The sequence below is a fragment of the Cydia strobilella genome, chromosome 4 (genome assembly GCF_947568885.1).
Source record: "Cydia strobilella chromosome 4, ilCydStro3.1, whole genome shotgun sequence".
NCBI classification, from domain to species: domain Eukaryota; kingdom Metazoa; phylum Arthropoda; class Insecta; order Lepidoptera; family Tortricidae; genus Cydia; species Cydia strobilella.
Window position 1 is genome coordinate 16194141 of NC_086044.1, and position 18272 is coordinate 16212412.

Sequence of the window (18272 nt, forward strand, 5' to 3'; positions counted from 1 at the left end):
TATTAATGTGAAATAAACACATGAAAAAATAATTTGTTCAACAATTTATAACTATAACAATTAGGTATGTACACACAACTTATCTACATGATATGAATATACATGAGTTTTTCACTGAGTAAGGGTAAGGATAGGTAATTGGCCAGCAAAATCTTTACGGTCAAGTTCTGCACGGTTGTCTTCAATGATGAAGGTTTTGCCACTGTAATCATCTAGTTGCACCAGTAGATACCGACACTGGTAGTTGCCATAATCATTCTGAAATCAAATGTTACTCTGTGGTTATTATATATGTATAGCTTACTATAAGAAGGGCTCTTGTTATCCAAATGGCAGTCCAGACAAAGGCCAATGCCATAGAAAATTGACACTTAAACATATTATCTAAAATGATCTACTCGTAACCTATGAAACTTTCATTCATAATGAAAGTGCCCGGTTGGACTGAAGCAAAGGGGGTGCCGACACTTCAAAATTTTTTCATCGGAGTGATGTTATTATGACACCTATTTTTTATTGTGTTATCGTAGAGAATACGCTAAAATAAGCATGTTTTGTAAGAAAAACTTTTCTCTAAAATCAAAAATACACTACTTGACAAATTAAAATCAATCATTTGGAACAGTAAATTTAAGTAACAGAGACAAGATAGGTGCGACAACGAGCGAAGCGAGGAGTATGTTAGGTTGACCATGATGATTGCGATCAAACAGAGCGCGAAGGCCGCGGCAGCGGCCGGCGAGCGCCAGAACAGACGTTATTGTACCTACTAAAAAAATTCTAAGTATTTTTTTGCATCCCCTTTGCTTTAGGCCAACCAAGTACCCAAAAATTCCATGCAGAGGTTAGTGGATGATCGCTTCCCCATTATTTTGATGTTTTTTTTAAACTCGGCTATGCCCGCTTGTTTGATTTTTGCAATATTTTAATTATTATAAGTTAGCTTTTAAAAATTTGTATGGAAATTGTATCACCTAGTATTAGCACAATGTCAAAACTTCAGCGTAGGAAGATGTTAATTAAAAATTGGAATTGTCTCAACTGACTCCACAAGACAGGCCTAGCCTAGTGTGGAGATCATTGGTTAATAAAACTATGTATAATTTTTTGGTAAATAAACTATTTTTATTTTTTTATTTATTATAGTAAAAATATTTTCTATAATGTTAATATCCAGAGAGTAAAATGGGAACTATGTTTGTATGGAGAAGCGGTTGCCCCCTTTCGTCTTAAGTATCCAATATACTACCATCCAATAACTTACAAACTATGATAAATCCAAAGAAAATTAATGATTAGGTCCTAATCACAGTCTGTAAAACATCCAATGGAAAAAGTATAAATTATTAAGTATTTTGAAAAGTTAATTAGATAACTGACCTGTTTCATGTCAAGTTCAACAACTGCCTTGTTCCTGATTCCTTTGATATAAAACCTCATCCTCATGTGTTTGACTCCATCCTTCTCATACACCGCATGACTGACATGTGTGCGTCGTCTCCTTGAGGTCTCTTCTCCGTAACCCTTAATTGGAGCACCCAATGCATCTTCTACCCTAGGATCCTAAAATAGTAAGATATATTATATCGGCAGATAAACCCTCGAGCAGCCCACTATAAGAGAAAAAAATAAATGTGAAATTTGGATTGTGTTAGAAAATTGAATTGAATTTTGTTTTGATTAGATTAATATTTAGATCTAGCCATAAAAGAGTACTTACTTGTTTGCACTTTTCTAAAGCAGCAGAATAAATGCTGTTTGCGCTGTTACTAGAAAATAACTCCCTGAAGACATAATAAAATATTATGCCGGTGACCCCAACTCCGAGCAGTATAACGCCAGTATATGACACCGTTTTAGTGGTCTCCTTTATTTTTTCTCCTAAAGGTCGGACATCAGTGGATACTTCCGCCCTTTCTTGGCTTTTTGCTAAACTATTTTCTCGTTTTTCTGTAGAATAGCAACGACTGCTAGTAATATTATTTTTTTGAAGAACTATAGGTACAAATTGTACAGGCCTTCCATTCCGTAAACTTGGGAGAAATTTCGAAATAATTGACATTTTATTTACAGGATTTAAGATATGCTTAAGTGATCAACTGTACTGACCAAATTCTATTTTTTGTTGTTAATAATTATATTTTTATCTAATCTATAATTTTAAGGTTATTGCTATATTGTTATTGACACTATTGACAATGACAGTGACAAACGTCGAATAAGAACTATAAGAAGGCCAACTAAACGCAAATATTATAAGTATCAGGAACAAATCAGGAATCGTATGGGAATTGTTAAAAAGATAAAAAAAAACTTTTTCTATTTATTCTATTTAAGAAAATATCGGTAATAACTACATATAACAAACCCCAATCGATTTTTTACGAAACAACTTAACGCAGTCCACTGTGGCAGTCCACCCACATGTAGAAGAAACCGTTCAGAAATACTCAACTTTTGCACCAAATTTGGAAAACAACCAGTGCAACAACATACTACTCTTTGGCAACAACTGACTTTATCAGGTCAGTAAACAATATTAATTTTTAAAACAAGTTTTTACCCGAGCATTTAATGTTTATGTCATAAATGCTATTATTTATTAACGTCTTCAATTTGTATTGTTTTCTGTTGTGTGTGATACTATGAGGAACCGGAACGTATTTTGTATTGTCAAATTGATGCGATGACACTAACGATGACAAGATAGTCCAATAATCAATTTTCATTCCAGCAGCTTATGTTTTAGAAAATAATTAAGATATTTTTACGAATCTAGGCAGTGTTTTTATTAAAAAGGAAATGGTATCCATCTGATTTTTCACAATGGTGTCCTTGAATTTTTTTTTATTTTTTTTTTAATATTATATTTTAATATTTAATTTTAATAAAGTTTAGTTAAATGCAAAAGTGCATAATTTGTTAAATAATTTATAAATATAGAACCTAAAGATGGATTGGATTATTTCTGATGAGTTGGGGTTGACCGTCGGGCACATAGTAGGATGGGGAGCAGCTGGAGCCATGATTATCGGTGGCGTAGCACCATACATTCCACAGTATCGTCAAATCAAAAGGACACAGGATGCTGAAGGGTTTTCCCTTTATGTTTGCTTAACTCTTCTAATAGCTAACACACTTCGTATATTATTCTGGTAAGTGCAATACAGAAATTAATTTGAATTTATTATAGTTTATTATCTGTATAATATTGAAGTTGTTTTATTTTTAATTGTAGGTTTGGCAAACGTTATGAGTTGCCGCTCCTGATTCAAAGTATTGTCATGAACATTACTATGTTTGTAATGATCCACATTTGTGTCACTGTTCGCAAAAAGAGCCAAATCATAAGAGCAAGGGAGCGAATATTTACAGGTGAATATTTTTTGGTATGAAAATACTTACTTATTTAGTTGCTGATACCTGAATATAAATTATGGACAGTGGATAAATAGCTTTTTAAGTATCTACATAATATTCTATTATAATTTTTTTCTTTTGGTGTTTTTTTTTCAGCCTTTTATTCTCATTATTCTCATTTATGTATGTAGCAAATATTTTTAGTTTAAGCTGCACTTTATAATCATATATTGGTTGACTAATTTTCTTTATTGTTTTTAGCATATTATTTTATTTTTAACAATATTTATGTTTTGTTTGGTGGTTGGTGTATTGATGGTGACATTAGGTGCAATATTCATGTTATATATCCTATTGTGTTGTGTGAACGGCTCAGACCAGCCAGATGAAACTGCACGCTGGCTGGAGCAACACAGCGGACCACCCAGCGGGGAAAAGCCCCATCGGTTTTATGGTGAGTGCTGCTACTGTTTTTATATGGTATTGAATGTAAAAAGACTGTGTTTTGTCTTATCAATAAGGTTCATTTTTGTTTCAGAATCTGCTTACAAATTTACTTTGCATTCATCCCGGTTGTGTGGTTTTCCATGCATTTTGAAGGAGTTACTTGGCATAATAAATGTGTTTGTTTCCATGACATTTTAACCATTAAGCTTTTATTTAATATACCATAGCATGTGGTGGTTTTTCGTTCAAGGCTTATGTATGAGAAGTAACAATTCCATTATTTTTATTATTTTTAAGTGCCTACATTTCTAGTTCAATGAACTGTTTTATCAAGGGTTACAACCTAATTACGATATGATACATGATAGTTATAATTGTATAATCTGCACCAGAGCAACAATGGGTCAAATCTATCTGTATGTCACATTATTATCTTATCTATTGATGTCATTTGCCTTTGGCATGAGAATGTTGTGTTAAGCTTTACATTGTTACTTCCTTGTTCAATAGAGATTTATGTTCCTATTTTATTACACATAGTGTTCACTTTTGCAACAAATGCTTATATTTTTTTGTAAAATTTAACTTAGCAATGTATTTATATGTATTTGTCACATATATTATAGCTGTGTGAAGTGCATTACAGGAAAATGTGTTATTTTTACATATTTGTGTTATTTGTATCTTGTATCCCACGATTCGAATGTATATTAATTTATACTAATAGGCTTGCTACTGCCTAATGGTGTTAAGATAAAGGGACAATATTAATCACTGTAAAATGGCGGTTGGTATTACTAAAACCATAAATATAACATACTTCAAAGCCTTACATATATGTCCCTGATTTCAAGACTTGTATTAGTTAAAATATAATTTATTGTCCACACAAAACCAGCTGCCCTGCGGGCTGCGGGTATATCGCCTGAAGCAGCTTGGTCTGTGTAGATATAGACGTGCCTCGCCCGAAGCTAACACACGCACGGTCTTATTTAAAATGCCTCGGAATTTAGAAAGACCCAGCTGCTTCGCGGGACGGGTTCTGTGTGGGCCTGGTCAAGTATAAGTTTTACACTATACCACACAATAGTAACATTTTTAGGGTTTTCTCTAATTTCGTAAAATGTTAATTGCAGATATGGATAGGAAATATTTCTGGGCATGGACAGATTTCCAAAGCTACGTGGACTGCATGCTCGTGTTTTCCGTGATCGGGGCCGCCGTCACGTACCTGCTGATCGAGTTTGGGCCCTTCGTGGAACTTATTGGGTTCATGGCCGTGTTCACGGAGGCCATGCTCGGGGCGCCGCAGATCGCCAAGAACCATCAGAACAAGAGCACTGAGGGGATGAGGTACGTTTAATACACACATTTAAAAAATGAACGTGTGTGTAAAGGCCTAAACGCTGCGCACCGACACAGCGCTACATGCTTCCGCCGATGTTCCGCGCACTCCCGCCCCGCCTCGCGCCCCCTACAGTGTGACGAAGCCTTAATATAAGCTAAAAAATGTTACTACATAGCATACCCACCCACAACACGAGCCTTCTTGAGCGTACCGTGGGACTTAGTCAATTTGTGTAATGTCCCTATATATTTATTTATTTTATTTTATTTATTTATTCATACCCACAAAATATTACAATAAGTTGTACATATATGTTGTGTTAATATTCTCAACTCGTTTTCTTTATGTTTCAGCCTGAGCATGGTGATAATGTGGACCTGCGGCGACGTATTCAAGACTGCTTACTTTGTAATGAGGGAGGCGCCCTCGCAATTCTGGGTGTGCGGCTCACTGCAAGTTGCGTTAGACGTCGTCATACTCTTCCAAGTAAGTACCACTGGATAGTTACATTTACATGTCCGCTGAACGCGATAGTGGCGCTCGCCTGGTGGCTATGAGACATATTACTATTTGGACGGATATCAAATAATATCGAAGTATGAGGCCACGAAATTACATATTTTTCACGTCGTACGCGGTTTCCTTATCAAGCATATCTAAAGCATATTTCTACAATAACATTAAATGATCAAATCTGATTAGTACGTATAGTGCGACATAAAATAGTAGAAATTTAATAAAATGGAACTAAAAAATTCCATACTAAATTGTTGCCATGCTTAAGCAATTTACGTCAAAAATGTGACAGTTACGTAGGAAGTGGCGCCCTCATTTATTTTCTACAATTTCTTGTCGGACTATAAACTAGCGTTTTTAATAATACGTAGGTATCATAATCATAGCAGCCCCAAACCGCTCCGAGCGATAGTTAATAGTTCAACGTATTTATAAATAACAGCAACATTGTGGGTTCAAGAGTCGTTTTACATACCTAATTAAGTACATCGATAACAGATTGATTTACCATGTGAGTACAACGCAAATGCAAATTTAGTGAAGTCACTTTGTGAACGTTTTCATGTTATGTTATTTTAAACCTTATGTAAATATATATAGGGTTAGTATTATATCTGTTTTTTTAATGCGTTAAGACTATTTTGATTTTAATTAGTAGTATTTTCAAACACGCATTAGTGACGTGTTAGTCGTTGTTCTATTTTAATTTAAGCTAGTATAATTTATGATATGATGTTATATTTTTCTTATTTTAGCTGTTAGGCTTTGTAGTCAGGTGATGTTTAGTTAGGTCAAATTAATTAGATTTTCTTTTATACAAGAATTGGTTTAAAATCTAACATGATTGTTTATGTTGGACATTTTAAAATATATAAGATTAACCCGATGAACGCTTTACATCAGACAGCAACTCGTACCGAACTGATGAATAATTCGCTCGACATTTTGTCGGCGTCGAGAGTTTTTTTAGAGCGATATTTCCGCAGACGAAACGTAATTAAAATCGGAATATCTGCATAGGGAATGCGGGAGAGATATATTGAAACACACCCTACTTTTCAGCCTTTTTCTATTGACAAGATCGTTGGGCCGGAGTATATGAGTGATATTATAATCCGAAATAGTACTTTGTTTTCCAGGTGTGGGTATACCGGCGCGACACGGCGGCGGCGCGGCGCGCGCGGCGCGGCGACTAGCAGTGGACCGAGACCGCCTTATAGCGCCGCAACCAGAGCGCACGCTACCCGTACCCGCGCTACCGCCTCCTAGAAACAGTCTTATGATAACTACACAGATTTAAATAATTGTGTTTTTTTATGTGATGTGACGCATCGAAAATGAAGTGAATTTGGAAGAAAATAAACAGCTGAATATGAAATATGCTGTCAACGGTTTTGGAACGAATGTAGCAACTTTTAGTAAGTAAATACGACATCTCTTATATTTTAAAGTCAGATAACACTGTGGAGAAAATGGTTTTCACTTCACAAACCCTGAAATTAGTCACGTATTCGCTTAATGAGGTGACTCCAGGCTGTGCGTTATATACTTATACTCGACAATTCCAAGAGACGTCATTGCATAGAACACGCCGACGCGTGAACGCGTTTTTGATGCGGCGTCAATATTTCCCATCGTACGGAGCGCGTTTACAAATGGTTGCGCGATTTCCATACAACGACGAACGGTTTTTAAAGCCTTGATCGTGCAACACCGATAATACAGCATCGTTTATAGTATACATAGTTATTAATTACGTCTTGCTCCGCGTGTATACATGCTGGCATGCGAGTGGCGAGCCTAATTACGAAGTCAATGAAGAGTACGGCATTTCCTCTTCGTTTATACCTACACTCTACCTATACTAGCATTTGCTATAGGTATTGTACCTACTTACGCCTCGTCATTCGTCTCGCCAATCGAACGAGTGTGTAAACGCGGTATTAGAATAACAAATGACAAAATGTGCCAATATTTTATTTTTTATTACAATTGACTTCACAATTTTCGAAATAGGCGACTTTTATCGAATGTCGAAGGTGCTATAGGCTCGTGCCTCCTTAGTGACGTGATCAATGAGGATATGATGGAAGCTGAATGCAGTTAATAACTTAAAGCTCGAAGTAGATGGCGCCTTTGATTCAGTGTTTTATTGACTGATGGTAACCAGGGTTTCAACAAAAAAAAAACGTAAATTTGCACCACTTCGCGTCTCCGTTCTTAAAAAAAGCGGCAGAATGGACAGAGTCCGTCGAAGCTTTGCACTACTTGAACAGAAGAAATTCAGGGAGTGTCATTATTAACGACATATTTTCATAGAAATTTTGATGACAACATCACACTTTGTCATTCATGATGACAATACCACACTTTGTCATTGCAAATGCCATGCAAAGTTAGCTCAGTCCGACACTAAACCATTTACCAACCTGTCATCCAGTCAATGAAAACCTTTCCCCCTCAGCGCCCTCTGTAATCACCAATGGGCATGTCAGTGTCACTATTGCCACTGGTAAAGAGGTACGAAAAAGAAAGAAGATAGAGGTATAATACAGTGGTAGGAGACCAAATTAGAAAATTGTTTGTTGCTTCCGTTATTATAAGGGTGCAATATACTAGTCGTACGTTCCTTTAGGCGGCTTTTCCACCAAGCTAAGCTACTTTTACATACAAGTTACCCATAGGTTCGAAATTTAGCTAGATGGATTTGTACCAAAACGTAGCGCAGGTTAGCTCTGGTGGCAAACGAACCTTATTTTCAAGGACGATATTGTATGCTTACTATTAGCTATTATTGCCTATTATACATAATTACGTAACTAAGTATGTTTATTTGTACATAAATAAAATGGTAGTGATGTGTTAATTAGATAGATATTAGTTTGAATTTATTAAAAATAGACCACATAAAAAAGGCAATTTATTGCAACGTTGCGTGGTTTTCCATCATACAAGATGCCGCACTATAATTCTATTTATACTTTGTAGCGGTATAAAATCAACTTAGAAAGCTGTGTTATAATTTTACCAAAGCATTTATTTAAGCCCGTCAAATCAGTTACCGACATGATTTTGCTGTCTGATTTTAATAATTGTAATTTATGTACCAGAGCGTAGTATGGTTAGGTACGTAAGTATTATTTGTGATATGTACAATACGCGCATAGGTAAGCAATCACCTATACGTACAAATGAACTCGTGTTCAAAAGTATTTTTATTCGAGTAATATTTGGAGCACATTTTATTACACTGATGGATCCCGATATATAATGCCTATCTAGGGCCTGTTTAAAAACAATCGGCCAAGTGCGAGTCGGACTCGCGCACTGAGGGTTCCGTACTTTTTAGTATTTGTTGTTATAGCGGCAACAGAAATACATCATCTGTAAAAATTTCAACTGTCTAGCTATCACGGTTTATGAGATACAGCCTGGTGACAGACAGACGGACAGCGGAGTCTTAGTAATAGGGTCCCGTTTTTACCCTTTGGGTACGGAACCCTAAAAAAGCTACGAGTTGCAATGGGGTTGGCCGGTTGATGTATTTCACAGATGGCGCCAGCATAGGTTTTACCCATCAATTCTGCTAATAGTGTCATATTCTTGTTTGTTTTTGCTATTTTATATTCTATATATAGTGCTGGCTCTTTAAGTCAAATGCCATAGACAGGTAAAACCTATGCTGGCGCTATCTATAATGGCTCCTTTACACGATGGCCCAGCGCTGGACCAGCGAGATGGCCATGCGATGGTTGAGAGCACGCACTATGGAGTAGGCCACGTGTAGATGCGTACGCACCATCGCTGGCCCACTACCTTTGATGTGCGGACGAAAAACCGACACCGTGGCCATCCCATCGCCATCCCGCCGCGCCATAAGCCATCCGACACCACAACACCACAACCCTCTCTACACGATGGCCCATCTAAGTGGGCCAGTATGTAAACCATTGACAGTTGCCAACCCCATTTAGATCAATAAAAGACCACTGCTGCTAGTTCAGACTTCTCGTTTATCGATTGTCAGTTCAAACTTGTAGCTATACTTAGTCAGGTCATAAGTTTTTTCACAAAGGTTTTAACTGATAAAATTGAATTACGAAGCCTTTAATAAAAAAAGTTAGCGATCTATGATTTGAAAGCTTGTTTTATACTGATCAAAACGTCAGATAATTCGTTTAAAAGGGTCTAGCAGGCTAAGCGAACAAGAAGTGCCCCCAACGACGCATTTGGTCATTCTTTCAGGTGGTGTACTGGCAGGAACTAAGAACACTCTACGCTTAATATCAGTCCTCGATCTGCTTTTGTTTTCGAGTTTCGAGTTATTCAGGATAATGTAAAATAATCAGCGTATCATTGAGTGTCATATTTTGTAAACTGTTCAAGTTAGATGAACCAAACAAAATTATATTTGACTATAATAAAATAGACGACAAAATGCATATTTTTAACTTGCATCATATCCTTATACTTCATTATAAAAAAATAAATAAAAAAAAAATTCTTTTATTTTTTTTTACTTTTCGCGGAGGGTACACCTACAAAAAAATATGCATGAGTAGCCACTAATACCCACTACATACACATATAAAAACATTTGCATAAATCTTCGTGCGTCATGTCAAAAAAATAACATTTCGAACAAGTAGTTACTAGCATATATAAATAAAGTACCAGTGCAGTGTTAAGATAAGTTAGTATGTAGGTATACAATCTCTTCGAATAAACCTATTTATAATGCATCGACGATGACATGTCAACATTGATAACATTTGACAAATAATATTATCTGCATATGTTTTTCCATTGAAATCAGCCTCTTGCCCAGTTTTTAGGCATCTTTTCTTCCCATCCATATTTTTTAATGTTTTTTTCACAAGACTGACACTTAATGTTATCCATTTTCCAACACAAAATGCAATGCATGTGTCAAATATTATCAATGTTGACAAGTCATCGTCGATGCATTATAAATAGGTTTATTAGGAGAGATTGTATATCTACCTACACACTAACTTATCTTAACACTGCACTGGTACTTTATTTATATATGCTAGTAACTATACTTGTTCGATAATGTTTTTTTGACATGACGCACGAAGATTTATGCAAATATTTTTATATGTGTATGTAGTGGGTATTGGTGGCTCATGCATTTTTTTTGTAGGTGTACCCTCCGCGAAAAGGAAAAAAAAAATTAAAAGATTTTTTTTATTTTTTATAATGAAGTATAAGGACATGATGCAAGTTAAACATATGCATTTTGTAGTCTATTTTATTATAGTCAAATATAATTTTGTTTGGTTCATCTAACTTGAACAGTTTACAAAGTGTGACACTTTCAATGATACGCTGATTATTTTACATTATCCTGAATAACTCGAAAACAAAAGAAGATCGAGGACTGATATTAAGCGTAGAGTGTTCTTAGTTCCTGCCAGTACACCACCTGAAAGAATGTCCAAATCCGTCGTTGGGGGCACTTCTTGTTCGCTTAGCCTGCTAGACCCTTTAGATCGCGACTTTATTTAATACTTGTTTACTTTGGGATTGTCGTTAGACGCGAATACGCGGCTTGATTGTGAAAAATTATACTTTACAAAAGGGAGTAAAATTCAGTGTCACATTAATAAGATACAATTGTTTATTTGTATGAACTTACTTTATTAAAACGTTATTTTATCCCCAGCATTTAGTTCTCCGACGAGTCTGTAGGTACTTTAGCAAATACCCTTCAAACTTATGGTACTTTTCAGTAAGACGCATATTTTTGACGGGCATCCATCGAGTAGGTTTATGGTAAAACATGTACAGTTGCAGTTTTGGCAGTCCATTACACATGAATTATATATTTTAAGAAAATTAAAAGATCCAGCTTTTGTTTTATCTAAGATTCAACCATGTAAAATAAAAAATAAAAAAAATTGTGATCAAAATCGCCTTGAACAGGTCGCGTCTTTTTTGCACGTTGTTTTATCACTTCTTTTTTTAATATTACATAGAATAATGCAAAACTGAGAAATCAAATTACGTTAAATTATATTGTAAGTAATTCAGTATTAAAAAAATTAAATAAGCTTTCAACCCATGTATATGAATAATATAATAAGGGTACTGTACCTATAACTTTTTATCAGTAAACATCTTTGTGCCAGAACTTATGACCCGACTAAGTATTAAATGGGTATCAGTAGGTAACAACAACTTGGTCATTGCGCTGGTAGTTCATTATTACTTTCTTGTAACTTGAAGTCATTAAGGCTTAGATGGTACGGTCACATAATGAGACGACATGATAGTTTCCCAGTTAAATCCGTCCTAAATATCTCCAATACCAAGCGGGATATGAAAATCCAGAACCTAACCCCTATGACAACCCCTATGACCCCAGATAAAACTGGGACTAAGGGGAGGGAGGAATATCAGTCGATAGTCAGATATTTGTCTGAAACTTATTTAGATGTTTCAATAATACATAGAATTGAAGCAAACTCCACCCTTGATAAAAAAAATGCTCGAATTGATCCCTTACGAAATACTTTTATTTAATCACGATTGATTATAGGAATTGACTGGATACCTATTTGTGGCATAAGTAGTTAGCTGTGTGTGTTACCTGTAGTAGAAAAGTACAACTATGTATTTCCTTTGTGAAAGCTTCCAAATAATGTTGTAGTTAAATCCAATTTTAAGTATCCTATTATATTTAGTGACATAAGTAGTCTTCTTTTCAAAGTCTTCCTGAAAGACCTCATGTATTATTTGCAGTAAAGTAAATTACAATGTACCTACGAGTATGTTAGCATTCCGTGCTTAATATCTACTATTTAAGGATTTGGATGTATTCGGGTAATTACGAAAAGTTTATAATGTCGGGTAATTCCAAAAATGGATTATTCCATAATGGAATTATGGATGATTTTCAGAATAAGCTGACATTCTGAAGTAGGTATATAGTCGGAATTACCCATATACACCTGATATGTTTTTGTACGATATGAGGTAATGTTTCCGAAATGACCACCAATTGATCAGAAAACAACATGAGAGATATTATTTATTATATAGTATGTAAAGAAACATATCATATTTATATGTAGTATCATAAGTGTCAATTAAGGAATTAATTGTATAGCGACGTAATCGTATGTTGTGATTTTTATGAGTTATCATTTCTTATATGCAATAAAACTATATGATTTGTTAAATATATTACTTTCATTTCTTAGCATCGCTTTTACCTATCCTTTATTATGATGTAGATAAAAAGTGGATTACTTATAGAGTAGATAGAGTTAGTGTAAGTAAGAGTTAGACCAAGAAAAGTCTGTAACGATGAAGTTTGTCGTTTAAAATAACACTTGCACCGCGTGTGCTATCAAACTTCTTGCAGACATCTTCTTTCTCTATTCACCTACTTGGCAGCGACTAACCTCCATTTTATTCTGTTCCTCCATTATTCATAAATCTTAGTTTTTTTTTTTCATTTATTTATTAACACAAAGTTTATACATTCTAAAAACTATGACAGCGAACAAAGCCCCCTAAGGCTTAACCTTAGTAGTTAGATACCCCCTGCAAAACTCTGTTACATTTTGTCTCTCTTTTTTCTAATAAACAGAAATGTCAAAATGACGGGTAGATAGGGAGTAGGGACGTAAATGATGGCGCTTCCGACCCTTGTCGCTGTCAAGTCTGTGCCAACTTGGCTTTGATGCACAGTTATATCTATAAAACTAACTAACGTAAACAATATAGGTATATCTTAGCATGGTATTTCATGTTTCCAATATCTTGGTCCAATGTGTATTTGCGTCTCACATTTTGCTTAATGAAAGAGTGAGACGCAATGCACATTGGACAAACAAATTAGGATAGTTAGACTACCACCCTTACATTGGTAGATTGGTACATATGACGTGACAGACTGCCGTGCCGTTCTGATAAACTGTCGTTTTATTTAGGTTCCTAAGTTTTCAAGCCATTTTCCACATACCTACATAGAAATTGCAAAATGCCTTTTATGGCCAGGTACAAAATCTAAAACGGTCTTGATACGTAGGCTGATTCTGATAATTAATACAATGATAACAATAAGATTTTCATTTTTCAAGCTCTGAAAGAGGGTCATTATTGTTCTAAAAGGTGTGCAGAAAATGATACGTGTCTGCACTAGAGCATTTTACGTTCGAAGTACGATTTTTTTATTTTTTTTACGATAAACAATTGAAATTTGAGTTTAAATGGATTTGTTATACAATTTCCATTCTGATATTTAACTCTCCACTCCATAAATAACGATACTTTTGCGTAAATTGTTAACTGAAAGTACCCTTAAGAAATACTATAAAAATGTATACTTAGTCATGTTTTAAACAAAACATGCGTTTTACTTTCCTCGTATTCGAAATGAAAAGTAGTGTTTAACTCGGGTGAAAGGCATCATTTCAGCCTCGGACTAGTGGCGCTCTCACTGCGTTCGTGCGCCAAAATACCTCGGCAGAGATGAGTGCCTTTCATCCCTTGGTTAACTATCTACTATTGTATATTTATTTCGGCTTGTGATTTTATCAATTCAGAACAGTTTACACCAGTGACATCAACACAAACAGTACCTAAGCACAAACGATTATACGCTTTACCCTACACGGCCATAGAGGCAGTTAACGGCCTCGTATTATAAGTTATCGTTAGCACGTAAAATATGTGTCGTATTACAGTGGTAATAAGGTCTAATAGCGGGATTGTGATAAGGGTGGATCGATGTCGCGGGGGTGGCCGGCGCCCTCTCGCGGCGCTCGGCGCGGCCTCGCCGTCACCCGGCTCCCTCAGTGCGCGAGGCAGCGGCCGCCGCGAGCCCGTGTGGCGAGTGCTCTGTGCTGCGTTTAGTTCAACCGCTCCACTCGACCGTCAGCAGCTCGCTCGAGCCGAGGTGAGTACGCCAACGCATAATCATTAATCCATTCAACAAATGACATAAGACCGCGCGTTACGTTACGCGGGTTGTTTTAGTAAGCTTGTTTAATGTCCCTTTTATCAACGTCAGGCGCTGCACCGATTACAGGGTGACAGCAAATTGATGAGTAAATTACATGTTTGGTTAGAGGGTGACTTCTAATTTATAAACAAGTCAGAACTTCATGCGAAGTTTTTTTAACTCTTAAGTAATTATCAGTTAAACATGTATCTTCCTTATTCCTTATAACATATTTAATCAGAATCAGATGATTTCTGTTTATATTCTTTTGTACCAATTACAATATTTTATACTAATTAGAAAATAATGATATACTTTCATGTTTATTTATTAAGTCACGTTAAAAATAAATAAAGTTGAATCTCAAAAAACCTAGAAAACACAAATGCGCATTTTGAATCGTAAATAGGTATTGAATTTTGAGTAGATACCTATTAGGTATTTAGTTAACGATACCTTTCCATTCAATAACTTTGGAAATCAGTGGCAACAATCTACTGTGTAATGATAATATCAGTAGTTATGACATATTCTGCAATGTACTCTACAATAAGTACCTACCTAAGTTTTAGGTACTAAAAGTATCTAATCTAACAGAATAGATGGTTAAGATTATTAATAACATTTCTAACCTACTGACTGTCTTTGGACTTCGACCTGCATCTGCATACACAACACCCGCCAAATATGCAGTTAATTTGTGTACTTAATGATATAGGTTTATTATGCACTTAGTAATAGGGCACAATTACATCAAAAACACCAACATCTAGTTTTTCAGCCATCCACACGACGCAATAATGTGGCCTACTTGTCGGCTAAGACTAATAGGTTACCATATGACATACTTGTACTTATCTATGACTCTAGGCAGGCAGGTAGGCCCTAGAGCCCTCCTTCCTCTTTCCTTTTGACGGTATAAGTAAGTATTACTTTTAGCATTTCATTATCTTCAGTTACGAGTTGTCACAAGTTCTGGATAGCTTTCAGTAATCGTCCACGATACCCTCAACTGATAACGCTATGTTGCTTTTAAGAAATCTATCGTTTTATATATGTACAAACAGAAAATAAAACATTGTTTCTGTGGAGTTGAGTAATGGGTAGGTAATAAACACCACTGAAGGTAGGTACTAAATAAAAATGAGGTATTTACAATGTAAAGTTCTCTATACGAAACTAATTATCGAATTAAATTAAATTATGGAGAGGTATCAGAGGCCCTACCGCGAACAACGAAAATCGAAATTTCGTTTTTCGTGGTAGGCCCTCAGAGCAGAGGCAGCTACATACCTACATGGACTCTACACGTAATATGCTATAGTTGTAATAAAATAGCCGAGTGAGAACCGATCTCCGTTTACAACAAATAGCAACGATAAACTTATTTGAATGTAAACAAGGCATCATTACATTGTCCGCGCATCGGAAAGGAAACGCGGAGTCGAGTTACTTGTATCGTATCGCATATTGGTCCTACACGCAGTGGCGGTATTCAGGTTGCGGTAATAGCTGAGCAACCAAGACACTTTCGTAATGAATAACCTAAAAGGTTTTATATTCCCACACGCATTGAAATTTTTTAACATTTCTAGTATAGGCAGGTTATTCTTATTTGCGCGGTCATAGTTTAATGCTCCAAAATTTTCCAACAGTTCTGACCCCATTGTAGTTTGTGGCAGGTCCCAGCAGACACTGCTTGGTGAACCCTGAAAATGTCCTACACTATACACTACCCACCACTGTTTCCTGCAGTCTTGACCAGGTCGTTGAATTAGGTATTAGAATCCTTCCCAAGCTGCATCCCTCCCAATTAAGATTTTCTGACCCAGCAACGACATTATTTTTACCTACGCACAATCGTGCTGTTATGACAAATAACTGACTTTATAACTGTGCCAATTAAATGTTGGCGCCTTTATTATTTTACATCTCGATGACAAATCATTATTAAACATGTCGATTGTGAAATTGAGTAGTATTTTGCATTCATTCGCAAATACGATTGTGTGCACTAGAAACATCCTTCAGCATTTGTAAACAAGGGGATTTGTTTTTTATAGTTTACTCTATCAGCATTATTTTACGATCACTCGGCTTAAACAACAGCGCATACACTATTATTAATTAGCATTGCCTAGCAATGCCATTTATTAACTAATTTTGTTATTCAAGCCGTTTTATTGACTTCCTCAATGCGCACTACAGCTGTTCACCTCTAATTTTACTAAACCTCTAATTTACTAATTTTAGTGACGTATACCATTATGGGGCGATTTTTATTTTGTTGTCTTCTTTTTCGTTAGATTGGGATTAAGTTGGGCTAGTTTGAACAACTCCTTATTTTGGGAGGAATAAATACGAAATACCAATTGTGGAAAAATATATTTTACGTTGAGTTACTAAAACATACGTTTTCGTTACCCAGTGGAAGATTTTTTTAGGACATATATACTGTGAAATTCCGCTAAGTAAGTATGTACAAAATACAGAGATGTCAAAAGTAAAGATATTTAGGCCCGTTCATATAACACTGAGTGTCGCTGAGTGAACACGCGCACCAACTAAATGTGCACAGACGCCATTTAAGCACCAATTGTCTGGCCCACTTTGTAATGTACGTGTACGTAAGGCCCGTCTTTACGAAGAACACGAAGTAATATAATATGTATAAGTCAATGACAAAGTAAGTCATAAGTCATAAGTAATTTATTTGCGAAAGATAGGGTATACATAGGATGTTACAGTTCACAGGAATAAGTAACTCTTCTATATCCATTAAATATAATCGGAATCTGACGAAAAAATTGGCCCATATCAAACATAGGAATGGCATTTCTTTGTGCTCTTAATAGCGTCAAGTAGGTACTTTGTGTACGTACTTAGGTTTGTTTGTTTTTGTATTTATAAAGGCAATACGCAACAGTAGTTGAATGTTGCTCATACATTCCTCTACAAATCAGGAAGTAACAACTTCTCGGAGTAATTTATTTTCTGTGCAGATTGTCAGATACCCATGTCGATTGAATAGTAATATCTACACAAAGAAGACCATATTAGTATTCGTAATCAGACAATTTAATCGTACCTATACGTTCACCTGACTACGACTGTTTAACTTACTGTACCAAGCATCTCGTTTTTAAATGACGTTAATTATAGAGGTATTAAAACTATGGAAACGGAATATATTGCGTATAATGAATTTTTATACATCCCGACGTTTCGAACCCTTTACACTCTTTACAGCGTTCGTGGTCATGGTAGTGGTTGCGATATATTCCGTCTCCATAGTTTTATTTCATGAGTAACTATCGCGGCAAACGAAGACAATATTAAACAGAGATATTGTTAAATCGGTGAACGCAGTAGTTGTGTTCTTGGGACAAATAACGTATTTGAAATAAGCAAAGTGAACTAATTTGACTTTCCTTTTCTTCATAAGCTTGAATACTCAGCTGTCTTAATATTAATAGGTAAGCCGAGCCGATGGGAACGAGTTCTAGGGACACTCCGCCATTTAGAAATTAGACCATAGCTTACCAACTTTATTTTGATTACAGATCAATAATATAAACTCAATAGTATATTATACAATTTCCATACAAATTGACCCGTCTTCTT

General features: G+C 35.7%; 2 protein-coding genes across 8 annotated transcripts; one reads left to right on the forward strand and one right to left on the reverse strand.

Annotated features, from left to right (window-relative positions):
• Nucleotides 1–32: 32 nt before the first annotated feature.
• Nucleotides 33–2193, reverse strand: LOC134740683 (mitochondrial import inner membrane translocase subunit Tim21). The gene is made up of 3 exons (XM_063673242.1): nt 1721–2193; nt 1381–1563; nt 33–258 (listed from the first exon to the last, which is right to left on the reverse strand). The coding sequence occupies exons 1-3, from the start codon at nt 2060–2062 to the stop codon at nt 112–114; spliced, it is 672 nt and encodes a 223-aa protein (XP_063529312.1). The 5' UTR covers nt 2063–2193; the 3' UTR covers nt 33–111.
• A 509-nt stretch (nt 2194–2702) lies between these two features.
• On the forward strand, nt 2703–12879 carry LOC134740681 (solute carrier family 66 member 2). Of its 7 annotated transcripts, none has more exons than XM_063673234.1 (6): nt 2704–3155; nt 3239–3375; nt 3689–3814; nt 4944–5160; nt 5509–5641; nt 6796–12879. In XM_063673234.1, exons 1-6 carry the CDS (start codon nt 2953–2955, stop codon nt 6865–6867), a joined length of 888 nt encoding a protein of 295 aa, XP_063529304.1. In that variant the 5' UTR covers nt 2704–2952; the 3' UTR covers nt 6868–12879. The 7 variants fall into 7 exon arrangements, with proteins under 7 accessions (XP_063529309.1, XP_063529304.1, XP_063529310.1 ...); XM_063673235.1 differs by having other exon boundaries at nt 2706–3155; nt 6811–12879; XM_063673236.1 differs by having other exon boundaries at nt 2707–3155; nt 3737–3814.
• The last annotated feature ends 5393 nt before the right edge of the window (nt 12880–18272 follow it).

Bases quoted from the DNA above. Each gene is read 5' to 3' on its own strand.
- LOC134740681 (XM_063673234.1), top strand. From the start codon at position 2,953: ATGGATTGGATTATTTCTGATGAGTTGGGGTTGACCGTCGGGCACATA. The intron at 3,376-3,688 runs GTGAATATTTTT...TGGTGACATTAG, and splicing joins AAGGGAGCGAATATTTACAG to GTGCAATATTCATGTTATAT. The intron at 3,815-4,943 runs GTGAGTGCTGCT...TGTTAATTGCAG, and splicing joins AAAGCCCCATCGGTTTTATG to ATATGGATAGGAAATATTTC.
- LOC134740683 (XM_063673242.1), bottom strand. From the start codon at position 2,062: ATGTCAATTATTTCGAAATTTCTCCCAAGTTTACGGAATGGAAGGCCT. The intron at 1,564-1,720 runs GTAAGTACTCTT...TTACTATTTTAG, and splicing joins CTTTAGAAAAGTGCAAACAA to GATCCTAGGGTAGAAGATGC. The intron at 259-1,380 runs GTCAGTTATCTA...ATTTGATTTCAG, and splicing joins TTGAACTTGACATGAAACAG to AATGATTATGGCAACTACCA.